A 27,450-nucleotide genomic window follows, 5' to 3' on the forward strand; every position below is an offset into this window, starting at 1 on the left:
GCTCACTATTTGGGATTCAAAGTGCTTAGCTCATCAGTCTTGAAAACCCAGAGGCAAATCTGAAATTTTCCATGCTACACAAATTTGCACTAAGCTTCCAGCTCTTATTGGGAAAGTTTTTAGCTTTAAAAAACATTAATTTCTCCTTTGGATAATGAGCCACATAAACATTTTCAACTCCCTTATCTTGTCTGCTCCTCAGAGGAAGGAAGCATCTTCCAGCTCTAGATGCAGGGCCACACCACTGAGGGATTCCAGCACTGTGATAGCTCCCCAAAGCCCACCCATCAGTGCAGGAGTGAAACACAAATCTTTGCATTATTAGTAATTCCAAATAACAATCAGCATGACCATTTTAATGGCTCCTGCAGCTCTCAATTGGAACTTCTCTTGCCATCCATTCCTGTCAATCAGCACGGAAAAGCTTTGCCTGAAAGCAGAACTGATTCTGCTCAGCATGGAAGCTGAAAAATTCAGCCACAAGGCAGTTAGTGCTAATATGCTGSCAGAAATGGCATTAAGACAGTGAAAAGTTCTGATAAATAAGAGTAAACAAATTAAAAGCCGTGACAAAAACATGCTCATACACATACTTACAGCAGCTTAATAGACTTAGTAATGTGTGATTTTTAGAAATGCAGGGAAAAGTGGCCTGCTTTTGAAGCCACACAGATGGCTGTTTTCTAGTAAAAAAAAACCTGGAAGCTGACTGCAAGCTTTGTTTCACGGTTTTCAGTCTGTCCAGCCCTCATTTGTTCCACAAGATACACCTTAAAATGCAATTGCCAGGATAAAGGATTGAATCCTTAACATAAACAGAGCCTTAAACAGATCTTCAGCCCTATTTTCTTGCTCCTGTGCTAAATGTCCACTAGCTCATCTCAGACTGCAGAGATTATCAATTAGTTACACCCTGCATTAGTCTGCACATGAGAAACTAAAGAAAACTGTTCCCCTCCAGAAAAGGAGCAGAAACCCTTCCTCCCCCCTTCCCCCCTGTCAATTTGGAAGTAGCAAGCACAGCTTCCCTCTTAGCTCAGGAGAAGAAACAGTGAAAATTGCCCCTGCAATTTGCTGCTGCAGGACCAGGATTGCTTCAGTCTTCCCTTCAGGGCACCTGAGGGAACAGGGCTGAAGGGCAGCGAGGYCAAGGAGGTGCACGAGGCAGACCAACCCATTGGGACATTTTCTGTAATTGCCTCTGAAATGAAGAATCCAGAAGTGACAGGGTCGCTGCTAACTGGGTTAGACCTTGCCTCYTCCACTACATTGCAGCGCTGTCCTCACACCTTGATAGAGAAATTTCCTTTCCTTTGCTCTTTTGCTCACACTTTTCCTCTTTGCCTTCTGTCTCCCTTTCTCTTCCTTTCTCTTTCACATCCTCATTCTCTTTTTGCTCCATTTTCTTATTTTTTAGCTTGGTGTGGGATATAKTCACATGTCCCCCTTTCAACAGAGAAGAAATCTGAGTGCAAAAAGATTCTCTGATGTTGCTGCTGAGATGTTCAAGGGCACAGAAGCATTTTGCTAGCTAAATCTGTAGCAGCTCTTTCCCCCAGGAGGAGTTGAAGGAGCTGGGGTACAAAATGCAGCAGAGATCCTGCAGTTCACACAATGTTCTGGAAATTCCCTTGTAGAGGCTCATCTCACATTTGTGCCTAAGTTGCAGGTAAGTTGGAAAAAAGTAGGAAGATTTACAAACCTCTCTGTCTTGATCACCACCCACTAGATGAACGTTCATCCACCTATGGGAAATCCGCAGTTCAACATTTCTGCAGCACAAATAGAACTATTACTTGATCATTAATTTGTACGATACACCGAACACGCGCCTGGAGCAAATTTTTACAGCTGGGTTCTGAAACTTGAAAGGCAGAATCCATAAAGGAAATTATGACAGTGCCATTGTTCTGGTAATAATTTCAATCACTTAAAAGAATACTGTGGCACAAAAACACACAGAACTGCGCCACCAGAGAGCAAGAAGGAGGGGGCAYAAGTCAGTACCGTATCATCAGAGCTGATTGCTCGCTGTAGGGTAAATATCTGAAATGATATAGAGGGGATTCAGCCACATGATGCTGGCATTAATGGGACCCCACACAGCTAAATCCCCCCACACAGCCACCCACATATTTCTGATATGATAATTAAGCAATGGGTTGCTGCTCTGCTGCCTTCACTCCTGCCTATCCTGCAGAACAKAAGCAAGGCTCCCCCAGTACCAGCAGTACACAAATCCTGTGCTCTGCACCCTCCTGCTTTTAGAAAATGAAGGCTGGGAACATTTTCAGAGCTACCTGAGCACTGAGGTTCCAGGCTGCAGCTCTACTCAGCCCCATTCCCTGTGGGCGATTCCAGTGCTGTGGATGGTGCTGGTTGCTCATGATTTGAAAGGCTCCAGGCTGTCAGGGGACACAGGAGCTCATTTTAGAATTATCTAACAGAACATTAAACAGAACTTTCACCAAAAATMCAACAAATAATGTTCCGATTTTCCTTATTTTATTCAGCTAACCCTCCACCAAAATTTTCACCTGGAACTTCCTATTCAATATTACCAGAGATTAATTTGGTTCTAACTCCACAGACTTACAAAGACATATATTACTTTGATTTGACTTCTGTGTTATTGTCTCTGTTTTATTAAGGATATCAGGRTTTTGCAGAACAGCTAGAAATAATTCTGTATTTTAAAATGCCCAAATCCATTKCTTTTCAAGTAASTTTATTAATGTTATTAGWCTCTGTCTTTGKYTCAAAACAGTGTGTGGGCAATGAARATCTGCCTATGGCAGAAGTGCCATAAGCCTAGAAAGTAAAAGCAACATGGACATTCTTCAGCCATTCACTAGGGATGAAATAACTTTGCTTCCATGATCACTAAATTAAAAAAGAAAAAAAAAGAAAAAAAGGAAAAAAAAATTGAAAAAAAGTCAAAATACCAAAATGTCAAAATGTAACGGTAATCACTTTCACCAGTAATCAACAATAATCCACAGAAGCTCAAGTTCTGCTGAAACCAAGTAGAGGATTGTCTTCTAAGACTGCTTTGGTATCTCTGCTAGGTGAGTAAAACAAGTGAGAAAGCACATGGGATAACAGGCCTAATAATTTAAAATCATTTGGGAGGGAAACATTTTTCCTGAGCTATGTGATAATGCTATTAGCTGCAGCAACTCAAGCCTCAGGGCAATCCTGCATCAAAGTAGACAGACAACATCTGAGCAGCAGAGCCTCTGACCCCAYGAGATTTGGAGACACAGACAGACCCAGACAAGACCAGAAAAAAAATCTGAGATCAAAGAGTGGTGGAGAAGCTACAAGCTTGTCCTGCTTGCACGACTTGACTTTAATACACAATATTTATTCATCAGTAGGTATAAATCTGAATGATTCTGAGTAAGCTTAGCARCAAGATTACTTGTCATTTAGCCGTGTGCCTCAAAAGGATTATTCTCATCCTGATATCAATATTAGTTGGTTTGCACAGGCTGAGTGTTTGCCATGCTGTGACTGGAATTGGGGACTGTCCTGCTCTCCTAATGCCAGTCCCGTGGCTTGTTCCTGTCAAAGAGGAATCATCACTGTAAATCCTTGCTGTGATTGCAACGTGAGCTACTACKGTGAAAGCATGAGGGGAGAAGAGCACTTCTGTGCACACTAGGAACCCAAACTGAGATCTGTTCACTCAGAATTGTTCTACTGGTAAACAGCTTTTTTTTTTCCCCATTAATTTTTATGGCCTGAACACCTGAACATAGGAAATTATTAAGATAAGGTGCACACAACAAGGGAGTGTCACCCTGGCATCAAACTGACTTATGGGGTAGAGTGAGGAACAGAAATTGTGAACTTTCTACCCAGAGCAGAAAACACCAAAGGATAAGTGCTATAAATATATATATATAAAAGAATATATACTACATGCACACTACAAAAGATAATAATTGCTGTACCTCTTAGAAGATATATAAACAGTAAATAAMCACCATGATGAACAGGGACAATATTAATGAGAAAATAACCAACCTAGAAATCAAAGGCAGAAAAAAAAATCAAATTATTAAAATCAGAAAAGCAGAATGTTTGTGAAAYAAGGGTATCATAAGTACCCAGAAAACTTATTAATGGCTATCATATATAGATATATACACATATATTAATCAAGAYTTTTCTTCAAGTCAGCAGCTTTCTTGCACGAGCAGCTTTCAGCTACAGATATTATGTCAATGCATTTAGCAGACAGGGTCATGACAGCAAATGTATTAAAAATAAATAAAGAAAACATCTGTAAAAGTGACTAACGAATGCCAGCAGTAAATTCTACTAAATTACTATTTTTTAGAGAATCCACACACCACAGCCAGAAAATTAAATATTTACGTGCTATTGAAATATATTAAAAAATATTTTGCTTTCCTATTGTCATGATGTCCAAAGTCATTTTATGTTCAAGGGCTGTGACTCTTTATCAAAGACCTCTACTGGTAATTTGGAGGGAAATCATCTGTGTTTTGGTTTAGACAAAGTATTAATTTTTACACTCACGTAAAGGTCAACTACCATAGCCAGATGCAGCTGCAATGAAAATGTGTTCTGTTGAACAATGAAATCATTCTTTCCACATTCCGTGTCAAATGCCTCCTTAAATGAGCTATATTAAAACTGTACCCAAAACAAGCAGCCACTAATCCTTCAACTGTCAGGTATGATAAGGAATTAGTGAGATGTGAATTGCAGGGCTCAAACAGGAAAACAGTCCCCAAAAAGAAAACACTTGAAAAGTCTSCTTTTTAATGAAGGTTAGGATTGCTTAAAAATAGCAAGGATGAAAATGTTATGGATAGCATTTTGTAGGTTTATGTACCAGATTTGTAGGTATTTACAGGATTTCAGCCACTGCCRTTTTAGAACAGAAGACTAAAATATTATGAACAGTTTGGTCTTAGTGAAGAATTGGGAGAAATTTGTTCCTTCAAATACCAGAGTATTTGCAGTGTCCTGGAAGTAAAGAGTCTGCTCTCATTTTTCTGTGCCTTTGATGACCTCCTCATGAACTACTCTCACATAATCAGTTTGATGTGATACTAAGAACTGGCACAAAATTATTTATGAACATGATTCAAATTTAGTAACATTAGGATCTCATTTTCCAGCTCTAAGTGAAAACATATTCRGAGCACTTAAAAAACGTTTAAAAAGTTATGGTCTATGTCACTAAGTGCTATGTATAATTGATAAATGGGCATCCTATAATTGCCAAGTTCACACTGACTTTTAACAAAGTCACATTTAAGTGTTTCCACAAGAAAAAAAAAATATGTTAAAATTTGAACTTAGTGTTGAATAGTGTTTTTCTTCAGATTTGCTGCTAGAAACATTTGTCTCCCTGTTGTYCTGGATGCTTTTTTACAGATGAGGATTCAGTTCAGTTTGAAGGGTAGCCTAAAAGACAGAGATATGGATCCCAGCAGCCCTCAGATCATGAGAGTCTGGGAGCTATGCAGACCTAGAATTTGAACGAACACTCTGCTTAGAGGCCGCCAACCAAGATCAAGATTTCAGTCCTATTTGCATTTGTACAAAGCCAGAAGGGTTTGGCTGAAATTGTAGACTTTCCTAAGCCAGCATTTTTAAGTTTCACTGTCTCAAGAAATCCACAGCTAGACAGGAAACTGAATTATTTTTGAGTTTGTTTTAGTTCCCTGTAAGAACCATAGTTCACAAATTTTCCACTGACAGGATTTAAAAAAACCAAACCTCTAATAACCCAGAGAATGTTGAAATCTTTCAAACCAATAATGTTYTATTTTTGCTATGTTAACATGTAGTGACAAACCAGAATTGATACAAATGAGAAATTCAAAATAATTAATTTCAGCTTTTTCCAAGAAAAAAATGCCTTAGAAGAAGAGACATAGCGCCAAAAAAACCTTCACCTTTCAGTGCACTAAAACCCCTGCTGCATTTTTTTAGAATAGCTATTCTTATTATCCTAAGAAGAATGAAGGCAATGTAAGCAGCTTCAAAAAATAAAGKAAAATCAAAGTTCTTTTGAAGGAATTACTTGAGATGCTTAAATATGAGCAATGGTAAAAAGATTAAATGGATTTAATCCTGGCAATTAAGAAAGAGAAAGGTATGTGTCACCCACGCATAAGTATGTCCAGTTTATCTGAGGTTGTTGCCCCAACAGAGCAGCTGGAATGAAAAATTCTTTTAGACAAGTTTGCCTTCTCCCTTGTTTTTTCCTTCTCCTGAAGGACAACATAAGATGTAGCTTTGCAATTTAATTAAATRTGACATGTGTTGCTATAAGCCACATACTTGCAAGTACAGTATTTATGCCAAGTATGAGCAATCCTGGAGTAATTATGGTTTATGTTTTACAGAGGGCATGTCACTCAGCAGACAAGTTTCATGAAAGGACCKAGAAAAAGAAATGCCAAAAAAAGAAAAGGAAATTATGGGCCAGAGGGTTTAAAGCTCCCAGATGAATAAAGTGAAACTGGAAAGTCTCTTAATGACAGAGGAGCAGATATGACAATAATGATAATAAAAAACTAGAGGTTAGAGTTGAAGGTCAGACTGCCAAACCAGACACTGCGCTCAGCTGCTGAGAGGCAATTACTCCAAGACTTGCCAGCAGAAGTACTTTTTCCAAAGATCTGCTCCAGAGCCCTTGGGGTGTCATTCCCATTCAATGCTACAAGCTGGATACCAAAGCCAATTTCAGGAGGTGGAGAAAGAGAAGCAATGTCTACCAGGGGGATGCCTGGATRTGTTCGTAGGGAGACTCTGTCTGAAAAAGTCCTGCTACAGCTTTTTTGGTCACAGAATGGATATTCAGTTCAGACTGGTTTATAAACTGCTTTATAAATTACTGTGAGTACAACTGCACAGGCATTTAAGTATCATGACATTGTAAGACACTCCAATATCAATAAAACTATTACAAATATATAAGTCTTCTTCCTCYTTCTATGTGAAATTCAGCCATGCAGGTAGTGACATTGCTACACTGAAATATTTGGGGAAGAGGTTATCTCTAATTACACTGAGATATACAAATTGCACAACCATTGTTGTAAAATGTGCTCAGGGGTTAAATCCTAAGCTTCTGAATACTTTAAGTGTATTTGAAAATTATTTCTTTTCACATTTAACACCTTGGGTGAAAGAGATGTGCTCTCAGACCCTGAATCACTTCAGCAGTCTCACAGAAAGGAACCAAAGCAATACAAAAAAGCATGCAAAAACATCCCACCGAACTACAAAATTGCAGGTGGAGCCCAGGAGCATTAATAAGTGAGGGAACTTGTTTTCTGCTCTCCAGATTGTGCCTGGCAGTTCTTACTGTATTCAGTACTTACACTGTATTTATTCTCCCCACATTCCTGGGGGCTTCCATGATCTCAGAGTTGTCATCTTTTTTCTTCTGGACCACACCACTGAGTGGGGTTTTTTTCAGCTTTACTTTTGGAGGACTAATTTTCTCCCTATATTCTCATTTTCACTTGCATTTCTTCTCTGAGCTATCTGAGACATTCAGATGGTCMCAGCTGTCATCTTCACAAACAGATGAAAATATCTCCAGTTAACACTCAATTTAGGGTGAAACATTCCACTTTGGATCCATGTCCAAAGGATCAGTCCCTACAGGAATGAAGCGCATTATTTTCTATCTCTCCATTTAATTCCCAGAATAGTGAAACCAGGCTGACCACCACAGGTTATCTCAAGATATTGGTACTCTGCTATTTCTCTAAAACCACTTAGATAACTGATTTCTSTGTCTTTAGATTAAGGTTTAGATGGAAAAGCCCGACTGAAGTATTAACCTCAATGTGAAAGTGAATGTTAAAACCACTTCAGCCACTTTCAGAACAGAATTTCAGATGTCAGAGGAAAAGTTGGATCTGTGCTTTCGTGACTTTCCTGATGAGTCCAGCTGTCCAGAGATTGCTGCTGAAGAGTGAGTTTTCACTGAAATTTTACATCAATTACACTGAAATCAAAGAGAAATTAGCCAGGATTTTTCACACATATGAAAATGTCAAAGAGCTGTTATTTTTCATGTGTTTATAATTGGTCCTACTAAAAGGTTGCTCCATGCTATGGAGAAAAGTCACTCTACTACAATCCTTCAGTTTACARTGAGCAGACCTAATTATAGGGGGCAGATACTTGTAATTTTCTTTAATTTTTCCACAGCATCAGCTCCACAAACAACCAGACTTGGACAAAGCATCCCATTTGTTTTTTTCCTAACTATTGAGAAAATGACATCTGCATTTCTCTCTTTCTACTGAAAATATATTTTATTGGACATCTCACCTTTGTGTTTATWTTGCTTTGTTCTTTTACTGGCATCATCTTACTGAGAACTTCTAGAATTTTCACAAATAAAAGTCAGGCTCTTTCCTTCCTCACTGCTGTTTACAACTGATGAATTTCCAGCCTATAATGGGCATTTGTATTAATCCCTWACAGCATGACTTTGCATAGTGAACTGCTTAATTTTATGCTTTTTGGGTACTCCAGCCCTCAAGGTGACCCCACTGCTCCTCCAGAACGACAATTGCTCAYAACTTTCGTGATCAGCACATTTCATTATCGGGCTCCTGCTTTTGTGCTAAGTACTTTAATGAAAATATTAAATAACACTGTCCCAAATTTGATCCTCGAGGGGCCTCACTGATAGCCTCAGAATATCATTAGGCCTTACATTTTAATACTAATTATATTGTAGTATTTGCATTAGGGCAGCAGGGCTCCTGCAGCACTGCTCCCACATGGAATCACGACAAAGAGCCCCTGCCCAGAGGACTGGCCAGACAAACTGAGATAGGCTGGAAGCAGCATCCTCCTGCTTTGAGAAGCCAGGATACAGACAATGTTGTGGTAGTTGTAATGAAATAATATAAAATTGTTTAAAACATAAATTTCTGCTACATGCAGACTAAGAGGGGAAACACACCCTGCTGTATCTTACTCAACTGCAAGAATGATGCTCTACAGTTAGGAGAAAGCTGAAGTTTCTAAGCAGCTGATTAGAAAAAGGAAAGTGATAAAGACACTTTGCCACSCATTATAATGCTTGAAGAAATATTCAGAATATTTCTGGGATGTTCTTCACAAATCGGTCACACAAGGCTTCTCTGTATGTATTGAATGAGATTCCAAACTATTTAATAGAAGCAGTTTCCAACATTATTTTCAGTACTCCTGAAAAAAAAAAAAAATAGCATGCTATCTTTCACCAAGACAAAATTGGTTTGATGACAATAATCAGAAATCCATGAAGAACTGTTTTCTTCTGATTGTTCAAGTATTGCAACCAGCAAATACTCAAGGGAAAGTTACATTTATATATTTCATCTTGGTTTTTCTCTGATCCTTTCTATAAACTGATGGTAATATGGAGATTAATTAATTTAAAATTGATGAATTGAATCATACATTTTGTTAAGAACTTTGTCAGTGTATCACTGATAGAAACAAATCTTTCCCACTGTTAGCTGGACTAACATCCTCYATATTCGCCGTCAACAAGAGGTAGAAAGCAACTGAAATTAGTACATGTGTGTTTTCCTGGCACTTGGAATCTGCATTTCCCCAGTGTGAGCATGATGTCAAAACATAGTGACAGTGTGCATGCATCCAAGAAAGTAAGCCTACGAGCAGTGAGCATGGAACAAAAAAGAGAATCCACATAAAATCTATTTTTGTTTTCTTTCCTTTTTTTTTTTTTTTTTTTTTTTTTTTTTTTTTTTTTTTTTTTTTTTTTTTTTTTTTTTTTTTTTTNNNNTAGCACAGATTTATTGCACTTCAGTGGACTGGTTAACTAACTCAATAAAAGCTCTCCAAAAGCTATTGAGAAAACAGCCTGACTGATTGCAAAGCAAAACCGACAGAAGTGCTCCTACTACTTATGGCTTATACAGAAACGTTCATATTCAGAGTGCTTGACAGACATTAAATTAATMCCACTGTATCTTAATTCTAATTGCCACAGGGATTCAGACTGTTCTGAGGCRTATTTGCTGCAGAAGTGTCTGTGGCACCCTCCTACTGCAGGAAATACAGCTAAGGCCRTTTGTTATTTCACTGAGAATATTCWTCCAAGGTTCTTTTCTGACCTGCATTTTAAACTAGGGTTCAGAGGTGCTCGTTGGTATCTTGTCAGCACAGACTTTTTAATCTGTTAGCCCTGTAAAAAATGGATGTGGCTGAAATGTCTCATTTGAGASTTTTATGATGGTTACTGTGGTAGCCAAAAATGGCAATCTCACCAAGTTGGTTTTTGTGTTACTCCTGAGATTTCACATATGATAAAGCAGGAACATAACAGTCTTTACTTGTTCTTCCAGGGGAAAAAAAATCCACCAAAACAATCCACAAAACACATGTAATTGCAGTTTTAACCACACTCTTCACCTCCCTTGCTCRACTTCAAATTTTAGATTCAGTACATGTAACATTTCTGACCAACTCTCTTCCAAGCACTGGCACACTCGATCACCTGACTGCAGGTGAAGGAAAAGGACCAAATGCTTTTGGGTTTTGCAAACTAATTTTTTTCATGGTCCAAGACTAATGTTCTGGAAATAAGTTTTTTCATCCCCTTCAGCTTCATGCTGCTRCTCCACCCAGCCTCCCCCTCAGAGCACAATGGGCAAAGCTGTGAAAACTGGGYAATCACAAAGATACATGCRGATGAGAAAGARCTGTAGCAGGCAYTGCCTTCCCAGAGCATCAGTGAACYGAGCTTGTATTTGTGGCATTTATCAGTGTGGAACAAAGGAAAACATTGCAGTCCTTCAAAAACCTTAAATCAGCCCCCTCTCTGCTAGCCTTTGTGATTTTGATAAATTCTCGGAAGTGAGGACAGGCAGGACAGGGTGTCTGTAGTGTGTGCTCTGGATTTACTGCCTGCCTTCATTYTAGCCAGCCACAGCTTTCAAGGATTAACTTCCCAGTGAAGATGTAGTTTTGGTTTCATAGTTGCAGAGTTTTAATGGAAAAATTAAAAATTCCCCCTGAAGAGAAGCACTTGCTAAACACTCACCAAAATCACAGAGGTGCTCAACAAACAGAAAGGGTTTTAGCAAACCAGACAATCACACCMTGCACCTTGGGTTTTGTAGGAAAAAAAGTAAAATGCGAGCAAAGGAAGTGAAAACACAAACACAGAAGCGCAGAAAAATTTAGGCTGGTGAACAAATGTACATTCTTTTCCTTCATACCTTGTGTACATAAAGCTGATTTTTGTGAAGTACTGACAAAGAATTCAACCTACAGTAGCAGAAGCACAATAATATCCACGTCCCTCCTAAAAGGATCACATAAGAATGAAATTAGKCCAGGAATAGACAGATCAACCAACCAATCAATCAATCAATCAATCAAGCAAGCAATCAAGCAATCTATCTATCCATCCATCCATCCATTCGGCATTCAGGAATTGTTTACATGTGCCTAAATGATTCTGTTTCCTACAAGACTGGAGTCCACTGGCACCTTGTATTGTTACACCTCGTGTATGATTATTTCAGGTACTGGTACCCAAAAAATACAGACTTYGGGATTGGGATGGTTTGTGAATTTTAAGCTGCCTAAGCTATTAATGCTGCCACCTTTGCAGTATGATTAACAAAGGCTGTGGGAACTCACATGTTTCTATTTTAATTAGTTTTAGTAAGGTGAGTGATCAGCAGGGTAGACTTGGCATGCTGCTGACAAGATTGTGGCAGGACCCCATACCCAGCTCCACTTTTTTCAGGCTTTTACCATGTACGAGAAACTGCACTGCTCTGTACCCAGCTCAACAGAATGCAATTTTTTGTACAAACATCATTTTCAGGAATATAATGAAATCTTTGATACTTTGACAATTAACAGAAGAGAAATAAAGGTTCTTGGCCATTATTTTCATGCTATCCAAATGCTTTAGAAATATCCTATTAGTTAACATTTGCTGAAAGAAGGGGTGGAGGGTTTTTCTTTTCTTTTTTAAAATTTATTTCACATTTGTCCTTCTATGCATCAAAGCCCATAAGGGCTCCTTTACTATCATCCCTTGCTGCTGACTTTGAACCACATCTGTGCTTTAAGGCTGGTGGGAAGCCACAGAAGGAAAGTCGATACTAAGTAGTTCTATTATACATTTCCTGATGTTGCTTTTGCTAAAAATATCTTTGGCTTAGGAAAAAAAAAAATCAATAAACACCATTTTTATCCTCATGGCTTTGATTGTCATGCTCCAAGAATTATCTGAAAAGCAATTGGCTCCATTTTATGCCAGAGCAGAGACTAGAACAGGGTAGGTCCCATCCTCAGCATCTCATGTGACAAACTGAAAACCATGGTGAATTAAAACCTCACTTTTCTCTTTTGGTGGCTTAAAATGAGGCCATTTAGTGCGTATTTAGCAAGGAGCCTAAACAAACAAGCATGCAGCAAGGATTTCACTCTTCTTCCAGTGTTCACTGCACTGTGATGGGTATTGTTTGTCATTCCGTAAGAAGGTAATTCCCTTCCAGAACAATTCAACAGCATTTTTGCCATTAGCTTCAATGAGATTTGGGTTCCTCAGCACCTCAATTTTTTTTTTTCTCTTTATATCCCTTGATTCATCTTCTMCAGCCTGCCTTCCATTCTTACACCTTTCATAGAGTCTGAACGTCAGTTTCATCAATTACTCTTCCTTTTCTGAATAGAATGACATTTTATCACATCCTCAATATGGGTAGAAAACGTAAAAGGATCCTCATTTCCATGGTGTCATCTCAAATGTTTGACTGTTTCTCTGATCCAAAGTTCAGTGGCTTGCTAAAAAGAAAGAAGCAGTTTAAAAAATAATATTCTTAATCATCAGATGTTTCACTGCTACAGAATGCATGGGCTTTTATGAAGAACATATTTAGAGACAACAGAAAAATCATCATAGACGATTAAAAAAAACCTAAAGAAAATCAAACCTGGGTAAACAGTTCACACTGAGACCCACAGTTGTTGCCAGTTTTAAAGACTCATTGTGTGACCTAAATTGTCAAATATTCCATCAGTTCAATGCAAAATGACGCTGTTGAAGGGCATGTCCAGTGAGGATGATGTCCATGGCGACTCTGGGAGTTACTCATGTGTGGGCAAACCTCAAACACCCACAAAGAAGTGTTCACCCTTCATCTGAGTATCTGGAACAATCTCAGCTCCCAGCCTTAATCTCAGCAAACACAAAACCCCTGACACATGAAAATCTGCATTTGCAAATACCAGTATCTTCCTGTGTACACACTAAACATCATTATACATAAGCAGTAGCACTTACCTATGCAAAGAAAATCCACCTGTGATATAAGAAAAAACAATGCATAAAATAATTATCTCCACTACTAAGTAGATCCTTTAATTAATTTGCAAACTTCACTTAGGGGATATAGCATTTATAATTTTTAATAGTTGGTTCTGACAGAAAACCTTTTAGAAGCTATGAATACAGAAAACAAACCCAAATCCCTATTGCAGACAAGATGCCATATTGGGCAGATCCTACAGTTTTCCCATGGAAGTTCTTTCTTCCTTAAGTTTACTGAAGAAATAGATTAAAGAAAAATAGAGAATGTAAAAAGCAAAATACTGTGTAAAATTTGCAYGCTAACTAAAGCTATAAATTAACCAGGTTGTTATTTTAACAAATAACTGGTTCTGGAGCACAAGACGTGAGGTGGTAGATAGTTTAAATAAATATATTTACAAGAGTTGAAGCAAATTACATTGCTTAGGTTTCATGATCAGTTGCAGCTAACCTACTCCTATACAGTTTTTGCAAATACAGAACCATAGCATATTTGCAATATCCTAAAATAAAAGCACTTTGTCATTTATACATCAGAATAATTACTCATTGGAAAATCACCTGATAAATAATGCTAAAATATATGCAAAGCATTTTATAAAATTCTATAAATAGACTTTTTAGACTTTTTCATAGTATTATTTGCAAGTACTATTTTACTCCAAGTTATATTTAACAGGAACCCACACAGGATTTCATAGGAAACACTACAAGAAAAAATAAAATGTCTACATCTATTATATTAACTCAGCACACAAAAACTATGGATTTTCCAGTAGACTACTTGCCTTTCCAGGTATACAGCATAATCAAAACCTCTGAACTCTACTTTGACTGTGTTGGCTTTCCAGTCTGTTCATAATTCTTTAGGAAATGTATCTGTGTGCAAATGACCTCATTTCACTGTACCTCAGTGGAAAACACTAAACCAGGYGTGTCTCAATACTAACAGAAGTCATAATTTCAAGATCAAGCTTGTGAATATTTGCTGTTAATGACATTGATTTTRGTAAAACCAGAGTGCACTGAGAATCCAGTGTGTGTGCAAGTACCCTTGACAAGATAAAGACGCTGCTGGGCATGAGTGAATGCAATCACAAAAAACTTACTGGGGAACACCATCAACAAACTTATAACTTCTTCAAAAACCTCACAGGGCAACATTTCCCACTCACTGCTGGCTGAGGTCAGAACTTCAGCTGGAGCCTGACTTCCAGTGAAGGCACACAGATGGACACGGATATCTCTGGGGATSCAGAGTGTGATTTCCATTTTGTCACCATGCCAGCAGAGAATGAAGTGAGTACCTGGYATTTCAGGCATTTCAGGCACGCAGCACCGGCATTTCTGGCCAAATCCACCTTATAGAGGGCTGCACACCACAGCTGCAACCAGATCCCAGTTTTGAGACACAAGGTAACACCTCCATAGTGGGTTAAGCTTTTGTGCCAAGGGGCTGAGGACAATTCTTTGAGCTCCACCTTTTTCCCCGCACCGTGCTGTGGGAATGGCTTGACCCCAAACCAGGAAAGCCTTTCAGCTGTGCCCATAAAACCAACCTCTCCTGCCTCCTCCCAAGAACAGTGCAGACCAGATGGATACTGTGGAACATTCTGGAATGTCTGCAGGCTCCTGCCTGGATAAGGCTGCTCTAACACGTGCTGGTCTGAGGCATGAGGACTGACAACATCCCAAAAAAAATCAACACAGAAAGGTTGCACATTTAAATTATTCTATGTAATTTTCATATGTGCTTCAAAACTCCATRTATTTGACATTTTGAAAAAAGTTATGAAAACCCCTTGAGGCTCATTCATGCCTGTTAAGGCTCCAGCAGTGTTCTGTGGCAAGACAGCAGAGAAATGTGTCAGTCAAAATCAGTAATTTTTAACAGGGATGATGGGTATGGGATAAGGAAAGGCAAGAACAGGGTGATCAGTACAAGTACAGGGTTAGGGAAATACAAGAGAGGAAWAGGAGCCATCACCTGTGACCCAAAGCAAGGTTTTGCCAACCAGAGAATGGCTACAGAGCAGGACAGCAGGCAGGAAAGGGAACCTGCGTTTGYGCAGCTCCCAGCAAACACGTGACTCCCAACATTCATTCTCTTCACTTACTTGGATCCTCCTCCCTTTGTAGCCRAAGTGTCTCACCCCCGAGGTGAAAGCTTTTGTTGGTACAGATTTYCTTCATCAGCTCTCTCTAGAAATTGGCAGGCTGAGAGAAATTTTCATTATCACAGTTCATGAAGCGCCCAGAAATCAGATCTTTAAGGCAATCAATTGTAATTATGCAAAACCTCAGGCTGCATCCAGCTCTCCCACTTTGCTCCTGCTACTGTAGCTGTGTGATTTCAGGGGAACAGATCCTGGCTCTTGCCAATAGAAATCAGATTAGAGTYGCCCCTAAAATTATGCTTCAGGGAACACAAGAAACTACGCAAGAAAGATCACGTATTTGAGAACATTTTTAATAAATAATGTGACAAAAATTACTTTTCTGATTATTGGATCCTCAGTATGCAAAATTATGGCTAAAATATGAGGTTTCTTACATGAACATAATGAAAACATTAATCACATGGATTTTTTCCTTTAGTACTGCACACCCTTTCTATGGAACCTTTCTTTAAAAATTAGCTAAATGAAAAATTTCAGTCCTCGGTAAACACCAAAACACTTTTTTTTTCTTTTTCTTTTTTTTCCATTGGGGCTAGTCCTGATAGCTGTCAATAAACAAACACACATTTTTCCATTAGCACCAATGACAAAGAAATTTTATAATTACAAAAAAGATCAGAAAATCTACAGACAGAGGACATCATTTGGCAAATTCAATGCAACTAATGCCTCTATTTCAGCTTTAATGATAATCCAATGTTGAGAGGCCACAGAAAAATTGGTAATTTTCTGTAAGTCCAGGAAAAGTGAGAAGTGTTTTGATTACGGCCCACATTTACGTTTGTTACTTTACCATCTGTCATCATTCAAATATTCCAAATACAAACATAGAGCATTAACAAAAAGATGAAAAATATCCCAAACAAATGCTTAACATTTTCAATAAGACAAAAAAAGATTAATAGTTACAATGGTTTACAAACAAAGTTTAGTGATTGTGCTTTTAAAACCAAAAAAAAAAAAAAAGATAAGCAGTGCATTACAAAAAAATTCCTTGCCAAGATCAAACAAAACTTCTTTAAGTGGCACTTCTTCTTTAAGGTGAATTGACACAAGTAGAGGTCTGAGATTTGGGCCAGTAACAGTTGATGATATTACCTAATCGTTATTAAAAATGTCCATTGATTTTCTTTTCATAAGCATTGTTGAAGCTGAAAATTAGAAAAAGTTTCAGATAAACTTGCTCATGCCACGATTAGGCAAATAGCAATCACATTGGCTTACCTCCTGCTTACCCCAAAGGACATTTTTAATAAGAATGTATTTAATGATGGAAATAGACAAATCAAAGTACCACAGGGGTTTAAAATGAGTACATATTTACAGTAAGAGCCACCTTGTCCCAAATTAATTTTACTTTCATTTGTCAAACTGTATCATCTGCCAAAGGTTAGCAAGAGACTGGCAGAAAACAAGACTCACAGTGTGTTTTAAAACTGYGAGATACCATTTGCAGTGACTGCAGGCTGCAGTGAAACCCCGAGAATCGMAGGATGTTCTGCACCACGGTCGCTYTGGGGACATCGTTAACCAATGCCACTTGTGATGCCACTGACGGCTCATGGTGAACTGGCACCGCCTTGCTGGGGACAAACCTGGCAATCCCAGGCTCTGGAATTCGCTCCTGCTCTAATCCTGAAGCAGCAGCTGGCCCAAGGACCTCGAGCAGCAGCTCCCCTGCCTTCTCGGGTAGTGAAGGCGATGTGCTGGAATAGGCAAGGGCCGTTCCTAGTGAGGAGGGCTTACAAAGAAAGAGGAAAATAAAAACTAGCATTCTGATGGCATGAAGAAAAAGGAAAAATTGTACACTCTGATTGCACTGAACATTATTTCTGGCGTCAAACATCATCAGACTTGAGGCATCTTAAGTGATTTATTTTTTTTTTCTGATTAGATTTCAAAAGCCTGTTACAGTACATGTCGTTGTCTTCAGCTTTCTGTTTCCTGCATTAAAAGAAGAGGATATAAATTACTACATGTTAAACTTTATCATTTAAAATTTCTTCTATATACTTCTTAGAGATCTGCCACCTTTAAATGATAATTACTACTTTCAATTATGCACAGAAGTGTGACTTTATGTTGGCCATCCTTTCTACAATCAGTATTTAAATTGAATCAGTATCATTAGGCAGAAAATAATAAAGAAAAAAGTTTGTATCTTAGTATCTCATAAAATCTAGAATGATAAATTGTCAAAAGAAGTGAAATGCAATGTCRTGGTATTCTTAGATTCTCTAGTTTCTTTATTTTTTGAAAGAATCTGGGTAATGTAAAGTGCACTTCAAAACACTGTATTTTTGCAAGTTCTGTTCCATAAGTTTTAGTGTGGTGACAACTAAATTATACTATATATTATTTTTTTCCTTATGTTTTTGACACAATAATGAAGTTTATTTACTTTATAACAGTAAATGGATTKGGCATAACATTAATGGACAGAGAAATGCGTTAATGTCCCTGAACAGAAATATTTCTGGTTCAAGAGCATTTATTCTTGGCATCTGTCTAAAAGCAAAACCAKCCTTACTGCAGCCATCTACTACAGCTGCAGTTACCTCCATTTCTTCTTCTTCTTCCTCTTCTCCTTGTTCATAGGCTCCCAGTACTTGCATTTCTGCAACGTTCCTTCGGGCTACATTTGCTTGATCTGCCCTCTGTCTGCCTCCTGACCCTCTTGACGACATGGAGCTGGAGGAGCTGGGATCTCTAGGATTATTTGATGTTGGAAACGTTGGTCTAGAATATGGCAGGATGTCCTCTGTAGAATTAAATGCATACATTGTTATGTTTACAAGCTCAGAGACACCRTGAACCTAAAATTTCTGCATGCAGCTGATTTACTGGTTATGATTCTCAGGAGGTTTGAAGTGATGCCTGACAAGAAAATGAAATACGTCGCTTCCATAACAGCATTACAGAAGCTTTCTCAAGGAAATTTATGGTCTTTATGAGGTAGCATTCACCACAGAAAAAACAATTCATGATTAGTGTCCACTTAATTACAATTTAGGATCCCTAGTCTATGTTCTACAGGAAAATTAAAAAAAAAAACCCAAACCCCTATCCCTTGTAGTATATATTTGATATGACAGAGTTGGAAGAAATGAGAGTACATGCATGATATAAGGAACTCATTCCATCTAAATACTGGACCCTGCATTTCTTAGGTTGAATTTGAGACAGAATTATTGCTCATCCTTCAAAATTTCAGCACCGTACTGTATGGTAGCATTCTAATAAATGTTCTCTATAGCAATCCACTGTAATCAAACTTTTAATCATCTCCGCATTTAACCAGCTTACTATCYAAGCACCTCTGATGTTATCTCTAAATACCTGTAGGGAGAACAGACCAGGCATTTATCTGGGCTCTTAGAGAGCTCTTGGTATGTTCCATTAACTAGCACACTTACATCTTCCTATATAAAAGATTATTTTAATCAGGTATGGCACATAAAATGCTTATATCATCTCAGTTAGTATGTATAATGCCCAATTATTATGGTTTACTTTCCAAACAGGACCAGGTGTCATTCTGGCCCTGTTGTCCTCTATAAATAAACAAAATGGGCCAAATTATGATCCTTTTGTAGAAAAGTCAAGTTCCTGGCTCACAGACCTACTCTCTGAATTCACTCACTTCCCTTATAAACTGCATTATAATTAGACACATTAAATATAATTACAAGGGTACAGTGGGAGGAAGTACACAGATACTTAGAACTAAGGAATATTTCTTTTTGRTTTCTTTGGCATTAGCTTTAATACATCTAAGGGCAGCAAGACAGAAGAAGGATGTTTGGTAAGCTTGTAATGAACTTGTATTTCTGTTTAACCCTAACAAGAAGCTGCAGTGTGACCTACATTAACAGTGCAGTTATGGYAAATGGGGGCAATTCAGCAGCCTGCAAAGTTCCCAGTGACCCACACCCCGCAGTGCAGCAAGCCCCAGGCAGGCAGAATGACCTTGAAGAAGATGAGTTTTTGCTGGTGTGCCGTCTCGTTTTGGTGCTTTTCCGCYGCGCAGTTTCCCGTCGCCGGGCTGCTCCTGCGCCTCCCTGCGCTCTCCCGAGTTTGTCCGCCCGTCGGGGTGCTGCCTGCCCTCTGCCCCRTCCCTCCCCTTGTAGCTGGCTCCTTTCCTCTCTGCTGAGCGCTCTGTCCTCGCTTCCATGGAAGCCAGTTTGGGCAGCATGACCGGCCGCACCTCCAGCTGCGCCTTGGACTGCGCCGTCGGGGATTTGATGGCTGGAGGTGGCACGGGAGGAGGTGGCAGGTCTGCGGAGTTCAAAGGGAAGAGCATTTACAATGACATCATGAAATTAAGAAATAATATTTAACTTGAACTGAAGAAACAGATGCTCTTGTTTGCTTTCAGCCCTCCCTCTGCCTTTCTCTTCCCACCCCAAAGTATTATGTTACTGTTGAAACTGCTGATGGGTATTTTTCCAAAAGCTTGAGCTTTAAAAACACAAAGGAAGACCTCTTGCTGCCTTTTCAAATCACAATATTTTCTTAGAAATCACTACCAAAACTGCAATAAACTCGAGGCATTTGGATATTAACATATCAGTTATGTATATCAACACAGAGTTAAGGATACTAACACACCCTTCCTGATATTTATGATTTTTGCKAAGGCCATACAAGAATACAGAAGCTTGTGCTGCAATTGTTCAGTCTTCAGTGTAGTGAGCATTAAAGTAAATGGGCTGGGATGTAAGAATGTGTATCAGATGCATTGCTGACATATGTTAAGGATAAACTCTATTAATTATTGCAGTCCTCTTTTAAAATAATAGGTTAAACTAACACACATACCCTTGATGTTTGAGAGTACATATTAAACATTAACATTAAACATATTATAACATATAAAAAAAAATGCACAGTCAGTCAATGAATTAATAAGCTCTCAAAAAGAACAAAAAAAGACACACCATGACTTTTGAATTCGTCTCTCTAAATTAGCACAGCTTAAGGGCCTCTAAAATTCTGAATATTTCAAAGTACTATTCATAAGATACATGTATGATTTACTTTGTTGTATTTTCTACTCTTGCATCAAGACATAAAACTAGAATGTGTAAAATGTTCATCAGGATATAACAGTGCTCTGTGGAATATAAAATCTTAAGAGAAAATATAGGAGTCAAACAAGGAAGTGGCAATGCAAAAGCAATTCACAATAAAGCTGTAGGCACAATTCACAGGGATATAAGAGAAAAATAGGTTAAAAAAGGAGATGAGAGGTATTTCGGAGGGCAATATTTTCAAGTGAAATTGCTAGGAAAAAACTTTTCACTATTAAAAAGCGTAACTCCAGCGTTTTGTAATAGTGTGCATTTCTATTTCCACAAAAATCTGGGAGAATCTTTGTTTTTCTAACACCATCACTATATCTACAGATAATTCTCMGTCTATTCAAGAGAATGTTTTAACTGAAATTTACCTAAATTGGGCCAAAACCAAAGATAGTGCTCCTGAAAAAGAGAAACACAGGCATCAAACATTTATGTGTAAATTCAGAYATGGCAGATGCCAGACGTTTTTGAGAGGTTTCCCAGTGACACAAAGCACGAGTGACTCGATCCAGCCCTGTGGATAGTCAGGATTCAGGGGCCTGTGCAAGCTTAATGGGCACCATCCACCACACTCTACTGGTGACATATCCTGGAATCATCCCTGACCTGTTTTCAACAGGACTGGRAATTTTGCCAATTGGCTGGACTGCGATGATGAGGAAGAAAGATGTCAAAAAAGGATGTTTCATAAGGCTGGACACACTTCAGGGAAATGACAACCTGCTGCAATAACTCCACTGTCTTGGTGAAAAACAASCCCAACCAACAAACAAACAAATAAAAAACCCATCAGGGTAGTTTGTTGGTTGAACTTCAGGAATTTGGGGAATATCAGTTTTGGAGAGCAGCTAAAGGTGAGCAACTGAATACTGAGATTTAATTTTAAGTATCCACTTAACACTCACTATTTGCAGGTATCTTTTAAGAAAAAGACTCATTTCGAAACCTAAGAAGGTATAATGTAAACTGTCTGTAAGTTTCACTAAGTGGCTAAGAATCAAAATGAAGTTTTGTTAGTGAATCTAAGTTTCACTAAGAATCAAAATGAAGGGGAGGTTTAGTTTGGATATCAGGAAAACGTTCTTCACCCAGAGTGGCTGGACACTGGAACAGGCTCCCCAGTGAAGTGGTCACAGCACTCAAGCCTTACAACATATTTTGGCAGGAAAGCACAGGATCAGTTGTGTTGCATTCCTTTGTTATCTGTAGCTGTTTAAAAGTGGTTTAGAGAGGTAACCTCTGCTCAGTAAACAGCCTTTGAGTGAAAGTCTGTAATTCCAGCCACCAGAGAAGAACTCAGACTACTTCTAAAAATGCCTTGTGAGGTCCTGCCACCAAAGACCAAACCAAACTCCTTTCACTGGGCTGCCTAGACCTGTAGAAGCAATTTGGATTTCTGGATCACAAATATCCACAACCAGATGATCTTAAGTGATTTAAAGTTTCATAAAGCAGCAGCAGCTCTTCGGTACAGTAACAATGAAAGAAAAGTGATATTCTCTGTCAAGAATGTTTTTGCAACCTGCAGGGAAACTATAAAAATCTTCATTATAACACAGTACTTCTCTCTGAGAAGAATCTTTTACAGAGGAAAAAAAAATCCTTTTCAGAGGTCAACACTATTACACCCCTGTGGTATTTATTTTAGCAGCTCAGATCACAGAGAAAATCCAGATTCAATCTGCCTCCTCGAGTACAAACTGGCACACTTCTTATTTAAGCAAAATGGAAGYTTCCATTGTAACGAATAAAAAATGAATCACAAAGCAACATCAAACCAATAGAGAGAACTCARAAGTATTTGTTTAAGGTCAGCTGTGCTCACGTTTCACCCATGTCTATGTATTACTGTTATCCTGCTTCCCACGTAACTCAAACAATTAGTGGATGCCATTTCATAGCACAGCCCACAGGAGCARCCTTCCAAATGTGTCCTTTGAAAGGAGACATGATAATTTTCTAAATGAGAACACATACTGGAACCATGGGATAATCAAAACAGTACTGAGGAAAAACAATCAAAGTTAGTTTGACACTAAAGTGGAGAAACCACAAATAAGCCTAAAAAGATGAATTGTAAGTAGTGACTAATTAGGAAATTGGGCCTCATTAGGCAACACTCTCTTTTAAACTCTATCAGGCTGCAGATCTTTCAGTCACATCCTGAAGAAAACAGCAATTATAGATTTGATGCAATACTGAAGATCACTGGAAATGTCCAAGATAAGGCAGGATGGGGCTCTGAACAACATGGTCCTGGTGGGAGGTCAGATAAACTCTGAAATCCATTCCAACCATGGCCATTCTATCATTCTCTAAGATACAAGGTAATTCTCTTTTTCTATTGCATATTCATACAGGCATGCAAAACTCAAGATTGTTCCTGACTTAAAAAAACTTAGACAGCATTTAGGATTCTCAGACACATGATAATCTGAGCTATTATTCATGTACTGAGGTTGTTTTCATGCTTTGTTTCTCAAGAAACATGGCTCACACTGCACATCATAATTGGATGAACAAACTGATACAGCAAAACCCAAAGTGATATATAAAAGCAGGGGGTTGGTTTTGGGTTTTTTTCCTTTTCTGTACATTTGCATAATGATCAAAACAATTTTCAYTCCACAAAACCTCCCTCAAGTAACGAAATCAGTATTTACAAAATATCAACAATGGACCCAGAAGTAAGGAATGAGAAGAGGGCAAGCATATACAAATTATTATAATTCAGTATCTAGCTGATTTTTAGCAGAGGGAAGAAGTGCATTCCTATTTATTTTCTACCTTGCTAACAGTTGCTTCAYACGCAGTAGATTTTTTTTGTCCTGCACAGGCAGAGGCAGACAAGAGTACAAATGGTGTTGGCATGCACAAAGGCTTCACATTTCCAAGCGTAAATTCGAGGAATATTTGGCAGATGTTCAATTGCCTTTTGTGAGAAATTCAGCTGCCCTCACATCATGTCATTGATAACACAGCTAAATAACTCAGTTACAGCCTCAGCCGGTTAGTTGCAAAACTGTGCAATATTTTTTTGTCACTTAAGAGATTTAAAGAAGAATCAAGATTTAAAATCTCACGTGAACTGTCAATGGCACAATTTCTGCTGAAAGACCTGCTGAATCGGAACAATGGCAAAGTACTTTTATCCTTTTTATCTAAATGCTTACAATTCTGAGGGCTTGTAACGACTGATAAATCAATTCAAGACAGCTCAGAAGAGACTCTCACATATATATTTTTAGAAAAGACAAACGTATTCTTTTAAAGTTTGGTTTTCTAAATTAAATATGTAAGTAGGTCAGACAAGGTTGAGAAAGAGGGTACATCTGCTAGTTGGTTCTTGTAATGCATTCCTGGTAAACTCTCTTAAAAGGCTAGATGAAGAGCAATTAAAAATTCATACATTTTAATCCTTACCACCTACTGAGCAAAGATTTTTAGCAACAAATATGAAGAACATTTCACTGCCTGGATGACTGTCAAGGAACAAAACAAGTGAGCAGAAATCCCATTCCACATAAAGTAGCAACTGACTTGAACTAATGCTCACAGAAAATACAAAATTGTTACTACTTGGATAATGCAGAGGAGACCAGACAGCACTCTCCTTTATTTAAAAATAGGCTGTAGCACAGCTTTTATTGCTACAATAGTAACAAACACACTTTCAAAAAGAYGAACGTCTTTCACAAATTTGTCTGCATGAAGAAAATAGAGAATTTTTCAAGACTTAAATATTTTGCTGTTGATAATACTCCTATCATTTTCAACTACTGACAAAAATATTTATTTATATAGGCTTCCTGTCAACTAATCACCTAAATTCTTCATTAAACTCGTATTTCATAGAAGTGTTACAAGGTACTAATTCAGGGAATTTGGGAACAGTAGAAAATTCTTTATGTGCAAAAAACATTCCATTTTAAAGGCTGAGAAAGTAATGAAGGAACGCATTTTTCTCATTTTAGTGTTTATTGAATGCTTCTAACCACCAGTAAATTACCGAATTCAGAATATCTACTTTCCCCACCCCCCCACTATTACAAACACACGTAGGTTCATTCATTGTGAGGAAATAAAGCAACTCTGCATCAGGCAATCCTTTATAAAAATGATAAGTAATTGTGTGACATCAAGCCAGTATAAAAACCTAAGTATATCTCAGAAAGGTCAATTGTGCTTAAATGTTTCTTTCATACATCCCTATTGCTTTTTCCACCTAAGAAAAACAATTAGTAGATGCTGTTTTATAGCTAATTCCAAAGGGTCACAATGTACTAGATGTGGCTATTAAAATGAATGGTTAAGAGTCTGCAAGAAGGTTCCAAATATGCTCATGCAAATAGACTGAGAGGAAAAAAATAATAACCAAAAAAAACCCATCAAAACCAAGAAAGTCCTTCAACCTTTGAACTGGATTTTATTAGATCTGGTGAGATTAAAGCCGTAATTTGCTATTCCCTGAATGACCACACTGTATTGCACTATAAAGAGGTTAGTGGAAATTCTTACCTAATTAGAAAATATGCTGAAGTAAGCAGGTGCTACATAACACAAAACAAATATTGATCATGATTGTCAAATCTATATTGCAATATCTAATGACAAGGGCCCTATGATTTAGCTCTGTGTAACTACTTTCACAAAAACCTGTCATCAAATACAGGCCCATCTCTTATTTATCCCTCTGTTAGAAGCAAATGGCCACATAAAACTCCTTTATTTTAAATTTATTTCTGATGTCCTAGCTATTGTATTTGTATTGAGGCTCGATGCTCTGCCAATTATTCAGTTAAGAGCATTCTCTTTAAGAGAACAGAAGCTGATAAATGTCAATAAAATCCTGCGAAACACCATTACAAGAGTCTCATAAATGTAATGTTTCAGGCACAGTTTTGGGATTTACACCTTGTGTTGTCCTTTCACAGAAGCAAACACGCACAAACCCACTGTAATAAGCTCTTGAAATCAGATAATATTCCAACRGCTCAGTTTGGCTGACAGAAGGGGCTGGGCACAAGCCAAGAGGCCCAGGTGCACCGTGTCATGCCAGCATTTAGCTCAGTCTAATATCAAAGAGATGCTACTGAGAGAAAATACTCGGGATAAACTACAGATAATAGCAYGGACAACCACTCATTGCTAAATTACTTCTGCTCATCCTGCTTTGAGCTTYGTATTAATTTTTTTCGTCAAGTGGCAGGAATCACAAGGAGAAGTGGTTCAAAACTCCCTTCTTGTAACCCTGGATAAGGATCTATAATATTAGGCTTTCATATGATAATGGCAAATGATGCCCCTCTTTGAAAAATTTCAGACTGGTAATGAAAGTCCTAATCAGATTGTTGTTGCAGAGGAGCAGGAGGTGGGGAGCTCTGCCCTTCTTTCCTTTTCTCTTCCCTCCCCTCCCCTTCCCCCACGTCTCCCTCCTGTTAGCAAATTCAGCAAACTTGACAAGATGGGTTAAGTCTTGGGGAATTTATCTTACATGAATTTCCAACAAAGCCCAYGGATTGTTTCATACAACTGGAAGGCAGTGCTTTAATAAAAGCTGCACCACCTGAGGCATTTTCATTAAAGGCTCTCTCTAGACAACATCACAATGTTTGCATTATCATCCCACACCCCCAAGAGAATACAAGGACTACCTTTTCAGCAAGAGTTGATATTGTGTGTGAAGGCATGAGGGAAGATGATTAGATTTTGCTTTCCCTCACACAGTAGCTGCTCACAACAAAGCTGCAGTCAGGATTACAATTCACTGATTTGTGCTGTCCACCATTTGAATGGTGAACKGTTTTGTTTTGTTTTGTTTTTTTTTTTCCCAGGGAAAGACACATTCTGAAGGTTTTAATAGTCAGTCACGTGAACGAAGGTTTTAATCCTAACCACACATTTTTCTCAATGACTGTACTATTTAAGCTATCTGGGCTTTTAAATAATGACAGTAATTAGCCAATTAGGACACTATAGAAAACAGGTGCAGGGCTCTGGAGTGGGAGCATCAATGTACAGTATTAAGAAATCCTGGCATTCAAAATGATTAAACTGTTCAGAGTGTTTAGCAACAGGAAACACAAATCACCGAATTCTGAAGCACAATGTTATCTCTGCGGAAAAATTTCACACACACGCCCTGAATGCGCATTTAGAAAGGTTCACTGAGGCTCTCACCCGTTTCAGTGGACTCACCATCTGTGTAGACTTCTCTGCGCAGATGTCCTGGCTGGTGTTTCTGCTTTTTGGCAGGTCGGACCTTCTGTATTACAACAGCACTCATGTTGCTGTCAGTAGAGACAGGGCTGGTGGGTCTGGGACAGTGTGATGCATGAAAATGTCTACGGCCTGGAAATGGTTAGAGAACAATAGCAATTATTTTTCCTATCTAAAATAAAACCTTGCATTCTTTCCCTTTTCACATCAGAATGCTCTGGCCATACAAAACCTGAACTTACACAGCTGGAACAATAGTAAAGCTCATCCATTTTTAGAATGAGCATTAAATCACAGCATTTGCTATCCTATCATTAGGCAGGCTGGCTTGGTTGCACAGGAATTACCCAGCTGCTTGGTAGCTGGTACCTACTGCCCCAGGAGCACGAAATCCATCAGGAGGCAGGCACAGCAGGATTCCCACCCAGTTTCTGAAAGGAGCAGAACCTTTCTGAAAAGAGCAGAAGGTTTCCCCTCTCCCAGCTCAGGCCACATGAGGTCATCCCTGCTATAAAGCAGAGCAGGTCATCAGCAGGTCTCAGGTACAGAAGTCCCCTCTGCCACTTTGAGTGAATTTTCAGGAATGCATCGAGGCTGGATGACT

General features: G+C 38.5%; 1 protein-coding gene across 1 annotated transcript in view; it reads right to left on the reverse strand.

Moving 5' to 3' along the window:
- Window positions 1–15,815: 15,815 nt before the first annotated feature.
- The window catches only part of ROBO1 (roundabout guidance receptor 1), a 287,511-nt gene continuing 275,876 nt past the window's right edge, over window positions 15,816–27,450 (reverse strand). Inside the window, exons 27-30 of the mRNA XM_057376619.1 lie at window positions 26,826–26,978; window positions 19,513–19,821; window positions 18,102–18,304; window positions 15,816–17,487 (exon numbers count right to left, since the gene is read on the reverse strand). Of these exons, the coding sequence (XP_057232602.1) occupies window positions 17,473–17,487; window positions 18,102–18,304; window positions 19,513–19,821; window positions 26,826–26,978 (680 nt within the window). The 3' untranslated portion in view covers window positions 15,816–17,472. The remainder of the gene's footprint in view (window positions 17,488–18,101; window positions 18,305–19,512; window positions 19,822–26,825; window positions 26,979–27,450) is intronic.

The sequence above is a fragment of the Malurus melanocephalus genome, unplaced genomic scaffold (assembly GCF_030028575.1).
Source record: "Malurus melanocephalus ecotype Western Australia unplaced genomic scaffold, MMel_1.1 scaffold_285, whole genome shotgun sequence".
Taxonomy (NCBI): Eukaryota; Metazoa; Chordata; class Aves; order Passeriformes; family Maluridae; genus Malurus; species Malurus melanocephalus.